Source organism: Lissotriton vulgaris, chromosome 10 (assembly GCF_964263255.1).
Source record: "Lissotriton vulgaris chromosome 10, aLisVul1.2, whole genome shotgun sequence".
In the NCBI taxonomy this organism is placed as follows: domain Eukaryota; kingdom Metazoa; phylum Chordata; class Amphibia; order Caudata; family Salamandridae; genus Lissotriton; species Lissotriton vulgaris.
Window position 1 is genome coordinate 580,423,540 of NC_141698.1, and position 20,099 is coordinate 580,443,638.

Sequence of the window (20,099 nt, forward strand, 5' to 3'; positions counted from 1 at the left end):
CTATGGTTTTGTATGAGTGAAATGTCCAACTAACTAGAACGCCCCTGAAACCTATGTTTTTTTCAGCGAATTTCTAAGGTTTTTTAAATGCTAATTTCTAACTATAACGTGCCTGAAACCTATGGTTTTTTCAGTGAATTTCTAAGGTTTTATAAATGCTAATTTCTAACTATAACGTGCCTGAAACCTATTTTTTTTTCAGTGAATATATATATATATTTATTATACTATGTATACATGTGAAAATGTCTCGGTCCGCCTGTTTGCCTTGATGGCACGAAAAATTGGGTGGAACTGACGTGGTCCTCTTATGATTCCGATGACGTCATACGGTGTCTCGAGCGGAGCCGTGCTATTATGACGTCCTCGTTGATGTGGGAGAGGTAGGAAAGAATTTTCATGGAATGCTGGTGTAGGGGATATTCACCTAAGTGTTCAGGCTAGTCCTTTGGGAACAACTTTTTATGTTGCCACTCCAGAAACCAAAACCAGTGATCCGAGGGCAGAGGCCCTGCAGATAGCACACGAGGTGGGGTGCACAGTCATGTGCACCGGCGGGGGAGCGCAGTGACAAGCAGCACAACCCACAAAAAAGGTAACAAGGGCACTTAATAATACAGGATCTTCTTTTTGTATCTGGGAGGAACAACAAAGTTAAAATGCCTTAGTACCAAAATGTAGAATTAGTGCTACAGCGGTCTTCAAGAGGACCTGTGATGCCGCTTCTGCCTCCCGTACATTGGTGGCGGAACATGCATCACGTGGTAAGGTCATACCGCAGTGGGACGCACACTCGTTGACCTCTCATGGCACTGCTCCACATTTCAGGGAGGATGCTTTCCATTAGCTATGTTTTCTGATGACGTGTCACGCCGGCCCCGTCCAACAACAGAACTCCTTTAGATCCAAACAGACTCTTCCACTCTCTCACCGGAAGTGAATCCAGGCCACGTGGACACTTTCACAATACAACAGCCGGGAATGCGTTTTTCGGTAAAGAAAAACACATTGCTTCCTCCTAATTAATCAAATAGAAGTCTCACTGAAGAACAGGGGCCAGCTTCCATAGGTAAACAGCTGTTACAATGATTTTTTTACTCCGCGATACCATTACAACACATGCATTACCACGCATGCGTTGTGCATCGTCATGAGTGATGTAATATGTGACGTCATCAGCAGTGCATTGCAGGCGCGCAAGTTATAGTGAGTCCAACTAACTATAACGTGGGAATTTAAATGGAAATGGTTTTATGTCAGTAAAATTTCCAGCTAACTATAACTGGTGTGAAACCTATGGTTTTTTCAGTGAATTTCATAGGTTTTTTAAATGCTAATTCCTAACTATAACTGGTGTGAAACCTTTGGTTTTTTCAGTGAATTATAAAGGTTTTTTAAAAGCAAATTTCCATAGCTATGAAATGTAATATTTTTTATAATAAATCCTATATTGTATATTTATGTAATACAATTTTTTTAATGTATATTGTTCATGTTTTTTTTTTTTGCCCCGGTGAGCGCACCGGTAAGCGCAGTGTTGCGGCGCGCCTCAGGGCGCGTACCGGTGAGCGTCCCATTAGCGCTTTTGCCGCGAACGAAATCATCGTGACGTATCGCTTAGCCGCGTCCGCGTGATACGCACGGCGTAAACGCACCCGGAAGCACTCGAGCGCATACGATCGCGCAACGTAAGCATCCGACGCGCCCCTGGGCGCGCCCCGGGGTGCGCCCAGGGGCGCATAGCGTAAGCGCATCGGGTCATGTGGCCTAAAATTAACACTTTTTATTGGTTCAGGACAGTTTTGGTTTCCAAATGATGAAAGCCCTGGTCATGTGACCTGAAAATAACACTTTCATTGGTTCAGGACAGTTTTTTTTTCCTAATGATGAAAGCCCCCACCTTTTTTCCTCATTCTCACTTTGTACTTTGAGTGAAGAAGACCTGTTGAAAGACCTCTCTGTACCTTTTTGGACTGAAAAATGGCTTCAGCAGCAGCAGGAGCATCTCAGCCACCACCACCACCACCACCAAGAGGACCACCACAACACCACAGTGGTGGAGATGAAGAAGAGGAGGAGGAGGAGGAGGAGGGGAGGAGGACATTCCTGCCAGAAGATAATTCCCCATATAGGCCAAAGCAGCACATTAGATGGGAGTTTTTTTCCATCCCAAGGGGCCTCAAAAAAGTGAATTCGCCAAGGGTTACTTGCCTAATCTGTGGCATTGAACTTTCAAGGGGGACCCCTAACAAGAAACACTCATTTGGCAATAACACCATGATAAGCCACATGCAGCGCAGGCATCCTAACAACTATGCTGCGGCAGAGGTCCGAGAACTGGCCAGAAACCCTCCCCAATCTTCACCCAGCACCTCCAAAAGAAAGCAACCCACTCCATCGGGACCAGAGGCAAGGGAGATGGTCCCAAACATACAACCCCAGTCTGGGGAATACAAAATCATTTTTATTTTTTGTGATAAAACCATCACCTATGGTGAGCAAAGCATAAAGCTTATCAACCGTGCTGGTGACAACCACAATTGCCCCCAAAAAAACATAATTTTTTCCTGATTTTTTTTTGCTCCAGTTGAGCCGTTTACAATTCCCTGTTTTTTGTTTCTCCCCATGAAAATAACAAAAAAAATATAAAATTGTTCATAAAAGCCAAAAAAAGTACAAAATGTTCAAAAAAGCATTAAAAAAAATATAAAACAACAAAAAGAAGAAAAAAAACAATTCTTTTTAGAACTACCTCCAATTTATAAAAAAGGCTACATTTTTTTTAAATTCTGTCTTTCTTTTTTCCCCATGGTACGCTCCCCGGTGAGCGTACCGGGCGCTCCACCCGCACAAATCGAAAAAAAAAAAATGGTTTTGCCCCGTGGGGCCCTTTCATGGCCCCCACATCAAACCTAGGGGGTCAGGGGGGTCTACTCTGCCCCCTTTTGGTCATTTCCCCCTTTGTTTTTGCCACCTCTTGTGTCTCGATCCTACTGAGACACAAGATGGCGGCCGCTCCGGACTGTTCGGAATGTTGACAGACACCCGAGAGTGCGCGTACCGGGGCGCGTTTATAGATATATATATTTTTTTTAACCTAAATTACTCAAAATCCACTGGAGCACATATCCTGAGACATAGCAAAGGCACATCGGGCTACCAGTCCCTACAATTTTGCCAAGTTTGGTGAAAATCCAATCAGCCTTTCAGGCTAAAAGTGAGTTCGACCGCCCTATGGAAATTAACATGGGGAAAACACGTTTGGGACCCCCCTTTTATCTCGGCCCCCGCTTGACGAATCCCCCCCAAAGTTTCAGGGAAGGAGCGGAGCAAGGCAAATTTCAGGGAGATTCGTCAACCGGCGCCAAAGTTATTCCCAATAGAATGTTACAAAATAATCCTAACTATAACTACCTACTGGCGACCGCCAGTAGGATATATTTATATATTGATAAATTGATCTAATCACGTGGGATGATTCATATTATCTAATCACAATGGATGTGATTTCATTGTACACCACCATAGCCAACGACATGGGAATAAATGCGTGCAAATATTTCTTACAGGAGAAAGACATACATCTATGCACTCACAATCGAATGTTAATGGAAATGTTGGAAATATGTCTCACTGGCAATATTTTCCTTTTTGGAGACGAAATATATAAACAGCGCAATGGAACAGCAATGGGTTTTTCTTGCAGTCCAAGTTATGCCTGCCTCACCATGGGATGGTGGGAAAGAGAAGTGGCATGGAATACATCGAACAACAAATATGTGGCTAAAATCGTCCAATGGACAAAGTTTATCGATGATTTATTGATCATATGGAGAGGTACAACATCTGAATTCCAGGAATATTTTGACATACTGAATACGAGTATGCAAAGCATCAAGTTCACTTACCAAATGGATAAAAGTGAAGCGATCTTCCTGGATTTGAAAATATATATAAAAAACAATAAAATCGAGACCACCCTTCATCGAAAATCAACGGCCACCAATGCCACATTACAAGCTGACAGCTTCCACCAAAGATCGCTTATTGAAAGCATCCCATACGGAGAATTTCTCCGGATACGCAGAATATGCAGTGAGGAGAATGAATGGCTGAAACACAGCAAAGAGTCAATGCAAAGACTCGAAATCGGAAATATAGTGCCAGAACAGTGGGAAATTGTTGGAAAAAAGCAAATTAAAAAAACAGGAATGACTGCTTAACAACAAAAATAAAGGAAACAATGAACCCACAGGAAATAAGATTTATCACAGACTTCACCCAAATTTCCAAAAAAATAAACTCAATCCTGAAAAATAATTGGAAGATCCTGAAATTAGATTGCAGCATTGGAACTTTGGTGGGGGATCACCCAGTAGTAACTTATCGTAGGGCTACAAATCTGAAGGACCAACTAATACAGAGTCACTTCGACACCCAAAACAAAAACACTGATTGGCTGAAAACGAAGGGGTTTGTTAAATGTTATAATTGCAAGACTTGCCAAATAGCGAAACCAACATCTGAAATTCAAATGGCAAATAACAAAATGTGGCAAATTGAAAAACGCATTACCTTCAAAAGCAGGTATGTGGTGTACGTGGTTGAATGCCCCTGTAGGTTAAAATACATAGGGAGCACAACCTGTGAACTAAAAAAAAGGATTCTGGAACATACACGTGCAACCACAAATAAGGACAAAAACAATGCCATAGCCAGACACATCGAAACAACTCACAATGGGGACTGGAAACTGTTGAAATTCTATGGCATCGACCAAGTATCAGAAAATAAACGAGGAGGAAATTTGGAGAAAATATTGCGCCAGAAAGAATCACGACACATTTTAAATTTCAGGACAATGACCCCGTTCGGGCTAAACTAGTCCGAAGAATTATATGTGCACATAAAGTAAATGATGATTGAATCATACAAAAGCAAATAACTAATAATAATTTTGTGAATTGATGTTATACTGGAATTTAAATCATGATTGAGTTGAAAATTTGCACTATATATTGTAATGGGAAAAGTACATTGGGAAGAAAACAGCAATGTGTTGGATAATCATTTTGCCAATCACAGACAAAATCCCCTAAACTGTTTTTGTGTCATACATTATGAATGAATATCACTGTGAGTTTTCACTACATGTCCCACAAGCCCAAGGGGCGGGTTGACAACATGACAGGAAATGACATAAGGGTCTGGTTTTTCAAACATGTCTTAATCACGGAAAAAAGTTGTGTGGGTAGATGCCGTGAACAAGCAGTGGCTGCTGCGAAACGCGTCGGCTTTTGTTTGCCTTACTTGGGAGTATTCAATGAAACGTTAAATGAAATAACAGGCAAAGTTACGAAAACGAGTACCTTTGGTGAGTGCGATCCTTATTTCTTGGTAATCCAGGATTCTTGGCAATCTTATATATAGATCACTGAGGAAGGGATGCTTCCCGAAACGCGTTTGTCTTGAAATGTTTGTTGGAATTGCCAAAAACCGGTGAGTGCTGCTGTTTTTCTTCTACTGTGGGATGTGTGAAGAAAGCTGTGGAGCAAATATATATATATATATATATATATAGAGAGAGAGAGATATTTTCTTTATTCCACAACCAAATCTTTGTCCGGAAATGAAGGGGCAGCACACCAGGAAACAGCACAATAGTTTCTTGTGCAATCAAATCCAAGGACGATGCATTTCAGCGTTAGCCTTTGTCAAGTTGACAAAGCCTAACGCCAAAAAGCGTCGTCCGAGAATTTCCTGACTAAGATTTGGTTGTGGAATAAAGAAAATATCTTCATACAGGGTGGTAGCTGTGACCACCGGTGGCACCAGCGCAGAAAGGAAGGGAACCGCTGAAGAAGCAGACTCAGTGAAATATAAATATATATATTTATATATATATATATATACACATACTATTCTTCTAGTGAAGGAGGTATCATTTATTCTGATAATGGAATGTAACGGAATGTAAACTGACAGTAAAAAGACTTGCCAAGCAAATTAATTTGAATTTCTGTAGACATTTTTACAGTGAACTTACATTTCAAAATCTGATAAGCTCTGGTCCTCAGACGTCTGACTCAAATCTCCAGGAACCTGCCGTGAGAAGTACACATGTATTAGTTTTGACATACCTCATGAAATTATTGCAAGCGGTTTTATGGGAATAACTGTTGCGCATTTAGACTTTCACAAAAATCTCAAAAGCCTGTTTTGTAAAATAACAAAGGAAACATTTATGCTGATGTCGATCAACGCATCAGCTGCAAAAGACCTGAATTAACATCGCCGAAAGCTTTGGAGCCTATTGAGATAATCATACATATAAGTACGGGCATGTAATTTTCAAGAAATAAAGAACTAATAGGAATCACAGAAAACAGGTATTAGATGTTGGCATGCCATAGACATTAACAGAAAGCTCTCTGGTGTGCATTGTACCATATACACTGGATATTTATTCACTTTACAGTGAGTAGGATACTCTCTATGGCATGTGCAAAAACAACAGTTGATGGACAGAATGCAGAACAATGTCATACATTCACCCCAGTACCGAGATCTGGGCCTAAATCCATAGTTTTTTTGCTCACCATGCCATTCCAGTTTGAACCCAGCCATATGCAAATCAGTCTTGACCCTTTTCCCCATGGGAACAGTTCAGCCAAAACTGCCAAGCGAGGTCCTCCCTGGACTGGAAACAAGCATCCTAGGAACGGTTTCGGGCTTTCAGCCCTCATCAGCCAGGATAGCTCGATTCCAGTGGCATGGAGAGCGTGGGACTCATGTCCGAGCATACCCGTCCCACTCGGGGTAACAAATGCAAAAACAACAGTAGATGGACAGAATGCAGAACAATGTCATACATTCACCCCAGTACAACGATCTGGGCCTAAATCCATTGTTTTTTAGCTCACCATGCCATTCCAGTTTGAACCCAGCCATATGCAAATCAGTCTTGACCCTGTGCCCCATGGGAACATTGCAGCCCGAACTGTGAAGCCAGTCCTCCCTGGACTGGAAACAAGCATCCTAGGACCGGTTTCTGGAAACAAGCATCCTAGGACCGGTTTCTGGATTTCAGCCCTCATCAGCCAGGATAGCTTGATTCCAGTGGCATGGAGAGCACGGGACTCACGTCTGAGCATACCCGTCCCACTCGGGGTGACAAATGCAAAAACAACAGTTGATGGACAGAATGCAGAACAATGTCGTACATTTACCCAAGTACAGAGATCTGGGCCTAAATCCAACGTTTTTTAGCTCACCGTGCCATTCCAGTATGAACCCAGCCATATGCAAATCAGTCTTGTCCTCCCTGTACTGGAAACAAGCATCCTAGAACCGGTTTCGGGATTTCAGCCCTCATCAGCCAGGATAGCTTGTTTCCAGTCGCATGGAGGGCACAGGACTCACGTTTGAGCATACGTTTGAGGGATGTGAACCCGAAACAAGTCCCAGGATGCATGTTTCCGATCCAGAGAAAACATGGCTTGGCGATTTGGGCTGGACTGTTCCCATGAGGCACAGGGTCGGACTGATTTACATATGGCAATGTCTGAACTGGGGTGGTGGAGTGAGCTAAAGAATGATGATGGATTAAACCCAGATCAGTGACTGGGGGTGAGTTTGATTTGCTCAAGCGTTCCGTCCATCATCCCCTTTGGTATCGCTTTCTTCACCCTAATTTGGCAGGGTATGCCCAGACGTGGGTCCCTTGCTCACTCTGCCACTGGATTCAAGATAGCCTGGCTGATGAGGGTTATGACCCCGAAACTGGTCCCAGGAGGCTTGTTTCCGGTCCAGCAAAGACATGGTTTGGCAGTTCGGGCTGGACTGTTCCCATGAGGCACATGGTCAGACTGATTTGCATATGGCCTTATCTGAACTGGGGTGGTGGAGTGAGCTAAAGAATGATGATGGATTAAACCCAGATCAGTTGACTGGGTGTGAGTGTTTGATTTGCTCAAGCGGTCCGTCCATCATGCCCTTTTGTATCACTCTCTATGGCAAGGCAGTCATTTTCTAAGACGAAACGAAGAATCCATTAGGTAAAGCTTTATGGAATGATAACGAACCTAGGAATAGGTTCTGTATGTTAAAGACCCTTACTACCACTTTGTTCCGCATCTTAGCCACAGCCCTTGCAAAATAATGGTAAATAATATCAAAGAAACAAGACTTTGCATTAAAATGTTAGCCCCTTGCTAGGAGGGCATGAAAGCAGAGGTAATCTTGTTTGGAAATAACCGCCTCCCTGATGTCTCCATCCTGGTGGCCTGAGGAAATTGGCTTGCATCCTGTTCCAGTGAAGAAGGAGAAAAACCTAGGTGTGGTCATGGATAACAAGCTGACATTTGGTCTACCGCATAACGTAATTACAGCTTCTGCTTTGTTAATCCTTAGAATGCTTAAAAATGTCTTTCCCTTCAATCCTTTAAGTTCCCAAAAAACAGTAAATGTGGCTTTAGTTTCAGCCAAACTAGATTATTGTAATGACCTTTTCCTTAACATGCACTATCAACATCCAAACAGGCTACAGGTACTACAGAATGCAGCTGCCGGAACTTTGGCACGGATCCCTAAACACAGTGTCCATTGCACAGGTCATCACCAAGCTCCACTGGTTTCCGGTCAGGCAATGTGTTAATTTCAAGGTCCTATGCCTGGCCCATAAGGCCCTGTATGGAATTGGCTCTGACTTTCTGCAACATTCCTTTAAATGGTACAGACCGGGGAGAAATCTTCGATCAATGGGTGCTCAGAAATTGGCGGTCAACAGATTTAGGCTTACAAACTGGGGGGAAGGGAGGGGGGCGGATGAGGATTTGTGACTTCAACTGCAAAAGAATGGAATCTACTCCCTCCTCACATCAGAACCATTTCAAATGTGCTTATGTTTAGGAAGGTTTTAAAAGCATAGCTTTGTGCTAATTAGGAAACAAATAAAGTGCCTCAGTATTTTTCACTTTGAGCTAGTGCCTTGACACCTACGGGTATTTATTTGCGCTCTATAAATCATTATAACATAATAATACCTGATCCTTCAATGTCCCAGAAGTCCTACTTGTCCGTTTTGGCGGAGGTAGACTCTGCAGTGGAAGCTAGATGCTGCTCTAACTCTACCTATTTTCCTTTTATAGCTTTGTTTTACATGTTTAATCAGTACAGGATATACAGCCGAAAGGGTGGGCTTCAGCAGGCCTCATTTCTTCACATCCAGAAGCCAATCTGCTTTCTTTAATCTTTAGTTATCTAGATGGACTGAGTCTTGAAAGCTGATATCCTGACCACATGGAGTGCTCACAATGGTGCAAGAGGTAAAGGACCCCTCTATCAGTGCCGGTACAGATCCCACTGTAATACCTTTTTTATCTGTGTCAATTGTGGCAAAAGGGCTTCTAGTTGGTTTCTGTCTGTTCCTGCCTTCCCAGCCTCTTTCACTGGGATTACCCTTCTCTTTGGATGCGGCGAATGTGAAGCTGTAGGCCACACGTTTTACACTCTAGGAGGCCAAGGGTGTGTGCTTGTGTGTTAAATAAATGGTAGTAATGACCAGCTGTGTAGGTTTCACTCAGTCCATCCCATCTCTCCTAATTTCTTGATCTTTTTTCAGACTTTGGGTGGTAGGTACATCTATGAAATCCCTGTGTGCTTCTACAAGGGTGGGAATGTTGCTGTGCACTTTAACCACTCCAAGTCCCTCAAACGATTTGGACAAAGCCATAGCTCCTTACATCAAACTTCCAGGATGTTGTATTTCAAGGTTTTGACCCTGATGTTGCTCCCCTCAAATCATTCTCATGTTTCAAAACTCTCTGAAGTGTAATTTCCTCACATTTGCCCTCTTCGAGAGTTTTTCTTATGAATTTCAACCAGCCCACATACGACAAGCGACATGGATAGGAATTTGAGTATACACATAATAGGGCATTCTTAGAAAATTAGCGTCCACTGATTTTTTTTCTAAATAGTTTTTACTGCCCTTTTTATTTTAAACATATTTCCTGTACAGTGCAGTTGCTATACCTCAATACAATATATATATATATATATATATATATATATATATATATATATATATATATATATATATATATATATATATATATTCACTGAAAAAACCATAGGTTTCACACCAGTTATAGTTAGGAATTAGCATTTAAAAAACCTATTAAATTCACTGACAAAACCATAGATTTCACACCATTTATAGTTAGCTGGAAATTTTACTGACATAAAACCATTGAAATTCCCACGTTATAGTTAGTTGGACTCACTATAACTTGCGCGCCTGTAATGCACTGCTGATGACGTCACATATTACATCACTCATGACATGGTCAGTGACATCACTCATGACATCACTGATGACACCATCCAGTGAATGTGTGTCTTTCTGAAAAATAAATTTGTTTTATATATGTATTTGTAAAGGTCGATGGAAGAATAAATGTTTAAATAAGTGTGTAAATGGATGTTTTTTTAAAAAAAAATTGGTTGGGTAACTGGCTTATTACGTGTATCTTAGTGAATACATATATTAGCGAGTATTGTTTAAATATTTAAATGTTTGTATCAGTGTTTCTCTTTGTGTATAAGTGGCTGCAGGGGTTGGTGACTGACTCACTGTTTGTATGTGTTTTGAAGACAGCATATGTGCAGGACTGTATGGGTGGATGAGTGTGTATATGTGTGTGTTAGTGAGTGAATGACTGTCTCACTAGTGTCTTCATTAGTAACGACATATGTTTTAATCTAGTATATGTGAGTATTGATGTATATAAGTGAGTATAGTATATATAGTGAGAGATTGTAGGAGTTCCTGTTTAAATAAGTATGTGTTTCTATAAGTGATTGTTTAAGAGAGTAAGTATGGTTAAGTTTCCTTAGACGTAAGGTGGTAGTGTGTGTATAAATGTATATGCAAATAAATGGATGTTCAATAGTTTATTTGCATGTGTGAGTATGTGTGTGAGTAACTTTTGGATGACTGCTGATGTGTAACAGGATGTATAGGTGTATCACTACATATGATGAGTGAGTATATATATGAGTGACTATATAGAACTGTTGGTGAATGAGTGGATGTGTATATAGATGGTGGAATTACTGAATTGGTTGTTGTTACTGGTTTGGGTATCTCCATTTTTTTGAAAATGTTTGTTTCTATTTTTGAATATGTGTTTCAAGCGTTACATTACACTGAAATTAGGTCTGTCACTCTGTCACAAGGATGGTGTCATCAGTGATGTCATGAGTGATGTCACTGACCATGTCATGAGTGATGTAATATGTGACGTCATCAGCAGTGCATTACAGGCGCGCAAGTTATAGTGAGTCCAACTAACTATAACGTGGGAATTTCAATGGTTTTATGTCAGTAAAATTTCCAGCTAACTATAAATGGTGTGAAATCTATGGTTTTGTCAGTGAATTTAATAGGTTTTTTAAATGCTAATTCCTAACTATAACTGGTGTGAAACCTATGGTTTTTTCAGTGAATTTCAAAGGTTTTTTAAATGCTAATTCCTAACTATAACTGGTGTGAAACCTATGGTTTTTTCAGTGAATTTCAAAGGTTTTTTTAATGCTAATTCCTAACTATATAAGACCTGAAAGCCTACCAGGAATCTCCAGTATGAGCCAGGGGACTGCATTGCAGAGAGGTGTAATGAAGCCACAACCCTTTTTACACCTCTCTGCAACGCAGCCCCCGTGCATGTTTGAAGAGGGGGAACTAATTCCCCTTGCATACTGGGGGCCCCTGGGGGCCAATTAGCCCACCTGGAACCTCCAGTATGCGCCAGGGGCTGCATTGCAGAGGTGTAATGAGACTATGCCCCTTGTTACACCTCTCTGCAACGCAGCCCACTGCCGCGTTTGCAGAGGGGGAACTAATTCCCCTTGCATACTGGGGGTCCCTGGGGTCAACTGGTCCACCAGGAGCCTCCAGTATGCGCGAGGGAGCTGCATTGCAGAGAAGTGTAATGAGGCCACACCCTTGTTACACCTCTCTGCAATGCAGGCCACTGGCGCGTTTGTAGAGGGGGACTAATTCCCCTTGCATACTGGGGGTCCCTGGATCATATCTGCCCAAACACCGATATTCCGAACGATTGTAAATTACTTTTACTACTCTCTACTACTCACTCTACTATTCACTCTACTACTCTCTACTACTCACTCTCTGCTACTCTCTCTACTGCTCTCTACTACTCTCTACTACTCACTCTCTACTCTCTATTACTCACTCTCTACTCTCTACCTCTCTACCTCTCTCTTCTTCTCTCTCTACTAATCTCTACCTCTCTACCGCTACCTCTCTACCTCTCTACCTCTACACCTCTACCTCTCTACCTCTCTCTACACGCACACATATACACATATATGCATATATATATATGCATATGCATTTATATATATGTATGTGTATGTATAAAAAAAACAACAAAACATTTTTTTTTTAAACAGCTACTTTTAAAACTGTCATTCTTTTTCCCCATGGTACGCTCCCCGGTACGCTTACCGGTGCGCGTACCGGTGCGCGTACCGGGCGCTCACCCCGCGAAAATCAAAATTTTTTTAAATTTTTTTTTTGCTCCGCGGGGCCCTTTTATGGCCCCCACATCAAACCTAGGGGGTCAAGGGGGGTCTACTCTGCCCCCTTATGGTCATTTCCCTCTTTGTTTTGGCCACTTCTCGTGTCTCGATCCTACCGAGACACAAGATGGCGGCCGCTCCGGACTGTTTAGAATGTTTACAGACACCCCAGAGCCAATCAGCTTTCTGCGCGCAAGTCGCGGTAAGCGCCCGGTGCGCGTACCGGTGCGCGTACCGGAGCGCGGCTATAGATATATATATTTTTTTTAACCTTAATTACTCAAAATCCACTGGAGGACATATCTTGAGACATAGCAAAGGCACATCGGGCTACCAGTCCCTACAATTTTGCCAAGTTTGGTGGAAATCCATTCAGCCGTTCGGGCTAAAAGTGAAATCGACCGCCCTATGGAAATTAACATGGGAAAAACGCGTTTTGGGACCCCCCTTTCATCTCGGCCCCCGCTTGACGAATCCCCCCCAAACTTTCAGGGAAGAACCGGAACGCCGCGAGGCCATTTTGAGGAAATTTTGAGGCAGATTCGTCAACCGGCACCAAAGTTATTCCAAATAGAATTTTGAGATTTAACATTGAAAAAAATCCTAACTATAACTACCTACTGGCGACCGCCAGTAGGTAATATATATATATATATAGAGCAATTGCTCAAGAGTTAGATATGAACAGTACAACAATATGTAAACCTGCAATCTGTAAAGGCTGGTCGCCTGTGTCTGGATAAAAGTGACAACGGAGATAATGATGGATGTTTCTGAATATATTAAATTGAAGTCTAGTGAAAAACAAAGATGCCCAGGATTGCAATTATGAACAGTAATGCAACAAGGTGAGACAGAAAACCCCCTACTTAATAAGTAGGAGATGAATGAATAATTTTTTTTAGAAAAAACTAAATGATGTGTGCACTCATTCGTAGTGATGGAGTAATGCATCACCAATGTCACGAAGCCGGTGGGGACCAGCAGGGTTAAACAGATTAATGCCGGTCAATAGGATAAGCTCCGGTGTTATGGTAAGTATATCATATACTATGGGAAAGAGGAGAAGGACATAGTCTGTAGGTGTGTTCGATGAGTGGCTGGAGTAGTTAGAGTCCTCTCACGGAACTTCTCCAGGAGCATGTCCCATGTCTCTGAAATGGGGTATTTAAGAAGACCTTTCACCTCCTACCTGCGTAGTAATGTGCTCTAAGCCTGGGGCCATGGTACCATGGTCAGTACCCACACAGAGGCCACAGGGGGGTTCTCCGTTTTCCATTTACGGGTGATCACTCGTGTCGCTAAAAGGAGGGCAAGGTCAGCAAAGCGCATAGCAGCTTTTTGCCTTCTGGTGTATCAGTGAAGCCCCAAAATTCATATCTCGCAGGTATAGGGCAGTACAGTCCCCGTGCAGTGTCTCATGTATGTTATGATGTCATGCCAGTAGGTGGTCAGTGAGGGGCATGACCAGAGCATGTGTACTATTCCCACGACTGGTGTTAGACAATGTGGGCAGAAAGTGTCAGCACAGTAGAAATAGTGATTTATTTTACTGGGAGTCAAGAAGGCTCGGTGTAGAATATAAAATTGAATCAATCTGAAACGAGCATTTCAGGACACTAAGGAAGGAGATGTAAAATAGCTTGCCACCCGTACAGGCGTTGCCAAGATCTGCGTCCCAGTGACCTCTCAATATAGTGAGGGGAGGTGCTGTGTGTATCCATCATGCCCCAGCCAGCCATTGGGTATGGTGTCCTCCCTCTCCCAGAGCGTGTAAACATTGGATGACGAATGCTGTGGGCGTTCCGGCTGCACCTCTCCCCAGGACTGGTTCAGCACACCGATAAAGGAGGAGTGCAGCAAGAACTGGCCAGGCAGGTTTCAAAGTCCCAAGCGGGGAGAAGCGATGCAGCACCCGTGAGATTTTCGCCAGCAAACCACTGTAATACCCATTGGAGTTCGGAAGCCAAATAATAATGTTTGAAATTGGGGGCTTTGAGTCTGCCATTTTCCATATGGAGACCGAGTTTGGGCAGTGCTACTCAACAACGTGTATCTTGCCAAATAAAATCACCCACCATGTGTTCTAAGGAGCGCAAAAAAGGTTGATGTATAAAGAGTGGAAAGTTGACAAAATAATACAACAATCTCGCAGAACCACCATTTTCGTCAGGGTCACCCTCCCCGTCACGGACTGCGGCTGAGTCTGCCAAAAAGACATCATCACGCTCATCGCGGAGACTGCTCAGACCAGGTTGCCTTCCAAGAGGTCTTCTGGCTTGTGCTATATATGTATCCCTAAGTAGAACAACGTTATCCAATTGCCACATAAGTTCAATGCTGTTCACCTCATACATCAGGTTTGGAGTTTGAGGGTTGAAGGGAAAGAGACAATTTGGTTTTTAGAATGTTTGGAGCTGGCAGTGAACACTTAACAGACACTATACTGGTAAGAATCTATGCTTGCGTACTTCGGCCTATCGCATCTTGTGCATTATGATGACTGTAGTTTTTGTTGGGTTTAAGTAATGCAGTGCCTATCACTCTCAGAGACATCTGTATGACATGGTCAGGCAAAAGTCACACAAGTATATACAAAAAGTGAAGGGCCTGGTTTAATCCCCTGAAGTGGATGTCACTCTTCAGAACTTGCACTGTAATGATTTTTCTACAGGCAAGCAAGGATGACATTCTAAATTCTGATTTCTTTCTCTGACATTTGCTTTGTTGTCCTTAAATATCCCTATTCGCTTTGCTGTGGTCATCCTAGTCCTTCTGATGCTTCTGTTCATTAGTTTTGAGTATATGAAAATGGGCAGTGAGCGGTCGATTTGTTTTTGCTTTAGGAAGCTGGACAACTTCCTTCATCAGTGAATATCAAATTCATTGCCCGGTTAAGCAGCTTTGATGAGGCATTGACGTTGCTTGGAAGTTTCTGGTTTAGCTATGGAATGGCTTTGTTTAGCAGCCCTACAATAAAGGTTTTATATGTCAAATTGAATATCCAGCTTTTAAAAGCCGATCTGATTACATTTCATGAAATCAAAATCAAAATACGAAAACAAATGGAAATGTGAACAATTTACATTATTTATCGAGACATTTGTTTCCTATATTTTGATTTACGAGTTCATTAGTTTGAAGTTTTTTTCCGAGCTTGCTGGCAGATTACTTTTCAGCCTTCATCTGCAACATTGATTTATATGGTTCTGGCAGAAAATAAGGGGATTAAATCCTGCTCCTTGGTGTAGGAGATAGGAACACTTGAGTTTTTCGTGGCCGAAGAACTTCTCTGAACGGTCAAACTGGATTGCTGTATTTGATCAAGACTTGAAGACCTGACCCACATAAAACCAATGGCACAATCATTGACTGACATATAGGACAACTAACTACCCCTACCCCAATCATGTAACACTGGTTTTATCTGACAATCTTTTCCCCTTTTCATTCTGATTGTCTCAAAGGGATTTGGTGGCATTTTTGGTCTACCATGTTATAGGAGTTATACAAGACAAGTTAGACTAGTCTAGTTCCACTAGACTTCACAGTTTAGTTAGGATAGTCTATACAGCAGCAGTCTGGAAAATTAAGCTTGGCCTCTTCTTCTCTTCACCCTCCTTCCCAAGGTAATTTCAGTTCTCAATTTATTAGTCCACGCGTTGGAAACACTTTATGGTACTGCCTTGTGCACAGTGGTATTTTGGTCAATTAACTGCAGTAGTAAGGCTGATGATCTCTTCATAGCACTTTTCTATGTAGATATCTGCTGTTGTGTGGCACAGTGAGGATAGCAATGGCCTGGCTCGACTTACAGTTGTGTTGCACTTAATATGTGTGCCTTTGTGCATTTTGTATTTTTATGTGCTCTGGTATAAGCAGTCGCAGTCACTCCAATGTACCACTGCTTATTGTCCCTCATGGACAAGTTCAAATCTCATTAGAGCGATCACCAGTGATTGAAATTAATTTAAGGATTTCTTCAATCACCTGTGGTTGCAGTAAATGCCCTGAATATGACGGGTATGCCCAGATGTGGGTTCTGTGCTAACTGTGCTACAAGACTCAAGCTATACCTTAATGATGAGACCTAATAATCCAACACAGATCTGGGGTTGCTTGTGTTCTGGCCTGGATTGAGGCTTGACTGGCAATTTGGGATTGACTGCTCCTACTGGAATGCGGGCAAGAGTGATTGCCAGTGGCTGAGATTAATCCGTCCATTACTTTGTTCTTTATTATCAAAGGTTTACCAGTACTTTGCTTTGTCTAGCCTAAGTCTGGTGCTTTTGTTGGTTTGCTTCAGACATCAGGATCATTCCTGTTAGGAACAGTGCGTTTGGAAACTAGGTATTTTCTGATCTCAAATTCTGGTCCTACTTCATTTCCAGGTTCCTTTTCATTCAGCTTGGAGCCTGAAATGTTAATTGATTGTTGTCAATCAATGTTAATGATCTTGTTTCCCTTAATGAGCCTGTTACATGGTCATTCCATTGCTGTGATGTTTGTTTGGTTCAGTGAAATTTCTACTTTCCTGTTGAATGCCTAGGAGAATGATGGAGTTTGACTCCAGGTTCATTTTCCTCCATACATTTGTAAATGGAGGCTTCAGTACCACCTTCTTCAGGGTTGCTACACTGTCAAGAACGACCTTGCTTGTTTGGTGAGCTTTACACCTTGGTTATTCTCCATGGGTCATACATATCAAAAGGTAGTATCCTAAAATAGGTTTGATGTTTTGCACTTATTCTGTTACATATTATTTCTGTACTGTGCTAGCGTCTTCTTTGTTTTAAGTTTCTGTGTAAATCCTCCTCTTTCAATAAGGTCTCTGTCAGAATGGTATATGCGTGGCTCCCTGACCACAGGTTACGAGTGGATGTGTTCCACACTAAGGGGGAAGGGGGGGCCTAGGCTTGTGGTCTGTGAACATACTTTCCGCATCTCCATGCCAAGTGGTTGCAAGATTTTATGATTATGATTATTGTCATACCCATGCATTCTTCCAGGTTTCTGTGCATGGCGTACCACCAAATCCCCAGTTGACAAATAAGCTTATAAGCTGATATTATAAAGCTACCACAAGCAGCTCAAGATTGCCCGCACAGGCCGCCTCTTGACTACTATTGATAATGTGAGCTGGTCAACTAAAGGACTTTATAAATTTTTCATTAAACGTTAAATAGTTGTTTAAAACCCAGTTCTTGCACCCAGTCTATCCTGGCCTCTCATAATTCTGTGATTCATTGACAGACTTCTTTGAGGATAAAATCAACCTCATCTATATGAATTTTCCAACAGGCCATCAATGGTATATGGAAGAATATGACTTTACTCAAGCCCCCTCTAATAGCACCAATACTGAGTAATTTTGACTTATGTTCCCTGGATCAGGTACAGACAGAGCTTTAAGTGGGCCGGGTCTCACCAGTGCTGAGCACCGGCTGTTTTTTTGAATGAGTCCTCGAAACGGGTCTCTATCGGGCACTGTTTTGTGCCCTGGCATAGTCAGTCAGTTTTTTCCGGACTGCAGTGACAGCAGGCATATCGATGTGTGCGTGCTCACCCTGCTCACTTCTCAGTAGTGGAGAAGTTACAGCATGACGTCATGCCAGGTGAGCGTTGTAGGGGTAGGGAAATCCTTTAAAGAGAGTCATTTTCTCTCTGGATTTCCTTTATTTTTTTGAACTTAGGAGCAGCAACATTGTTGTGGTGTCACCAGGGCTTTAAGTGGAAGCTTTTTCAATAATATATACAAGCCATAATTGCTGCTTATTAATCTTAAGCAACTAACAACCATTGACAAAGCCAATAGTCCTGACTTGTTGTAGGTATGTTGCTTGTTGTATCATATATATGGAAGCAGTGAAAGAAACAGCAAAATACAAGTCGGGCAGCACACTATGCTAAGCACAGATTTTTAGCTTACGTGGTTTTAAGCCACGCCCCTTAATTACATTGGGCACACCCCTTTGAGAGACCCCCCAGTTTTTTCATCCCACTTAACCTCTTCGGTGCTCATGACGAGCTCAGCTCGTCATGAGGCACAGTGCTCGTGTGCTCATGACGAGTTGAGCTCGTCATGCCCACACCCATTTCTATTAGGGCCCAGCACAGGAGAGGATTCTCTCAAGCATCCAAGGTGTTAAAGCCCTGGGTACAGAGCAGTCAATCACTAGAAAAATCAGGGTCTCCTCTTGATCTGTGCCCCCCTAGGATTGGTTTTAATCCACGCCCTTAATTACATTAGTCACACCCCTTTGAGAGACCCCCCATTTTTTTTGTTCCACTTAAAGCCCTGGGTACAGAGCCGTCAATCACTAGACAAATCAGGATCTCCTCTTGATCCGTGCCCCCCTAGGATAACAGCTAGTTTGAATATGGTGATCACCCCAAACGTAAGGGAGCTATTCAATCTCTCTTTAACCTCAACCAAACTTTCAGCAAGTTGGAAATGTGCACGAGTAAGGGCTTAACCTAAGAAACCTTCAGCTAACCCAGAGGTTCTTTCCAACTATCGCCCTATCTCCTTGTTACCATCACTTACCAACATTTTTGAAGGGCATAAAATCTTAGACAGCTCACACTCGGGTTTCAGGGCATCCCATAGTACAGAGACAGCTCTGGTGGCAGCCTCTGTTAAGACCAGACTATCTTTAGATGCTGGAATCGCACTCATGCTGGTCCTATTGTACTTGTCTGCGGCGTTAGATTCTAATTCATTTTTTTTTCTTTATTAGTTTGTTCCTCCAAATCTGCAGACCATGTAAAGAAACAATAATACAGCTCAACCACCTCAGCAGAGGTGGGTAATATTTCAAGAATTATACATGCAGGCAATTAGTGCTAAATTTGCGTCTGCAGAGGTTTTCCAACCTATGTTGTTCGCGTCATTTTTATGTGTTCCAAATTAACACAACTGTAACGTAACTCCCCCTGCCCCCTCCCAAGCCCCCCCCCCCCACTACTCTCCTCCCCCCCTGCCGGGTCGGCATAACTGGAAGTCCGTGCATCCTAGTATTCATGACGGGCCTCCTTGTGTCTCCCCCCTTTGACCTGGGTCCGTCCTACCTGTGGAAAGCGTTTCATCATCGCCCTCTTGTGTGGGTTGCAGGGCCTGTCCCGCTATTTCTTGGATCATCACTCCCCATGCCATTAGTACCTCAGGCAAATTGTTATCCCTCCTGGTGGTACGCATGTGCCCCTCCTCTGCCGAAAGCCCACTCCCTCAAATCCGTCCTCCAGTTGGCCAGTAGCGGTCCTTGCTGGGTTAACCAATGAATCGCAATGTGCTGCCTGGCTATATGAAGTCCCAGAACCAGGAACCGCCTGCCTGCTTGCATTTAGGATCTCTAGGAATCAGGCCCAGGAGACCTGCATGTGGGTCCATGGCAATGGTCCACCCTGTTATCCTGGTAAGGTTCTCTAGGACCGCCGTCCAGTAAGTCTGGATCGTTGGGCATGTCCACACCATATGTGGAAAGTCTGGC

At 42.7% G+C, this 20,099-nt stretch overlaps 1 protein-coding gene across 1 annotated transcript in view; it reads right to left on the minus strand.

Moving 5' to 3' along the window:
• Positions 1 to 20,099, minus strand: part of LOC147688550 (sorting nexin-29-like) — a 778,635-nt gene that overhangs the window by 721,455 nt on the left and 37,081 nt on the right. The window contains exon 3 of the mRNA XM_086939800.1: positions 6,047 to 6,102. Coding sequence (XP_086795926.1) covers positions 6,047 to 6,102 — 56 coding nt within the window. The remainder of the gene's footprint in view (positions 1 to 6,046; positions 6,103 to 20,099) is intronic.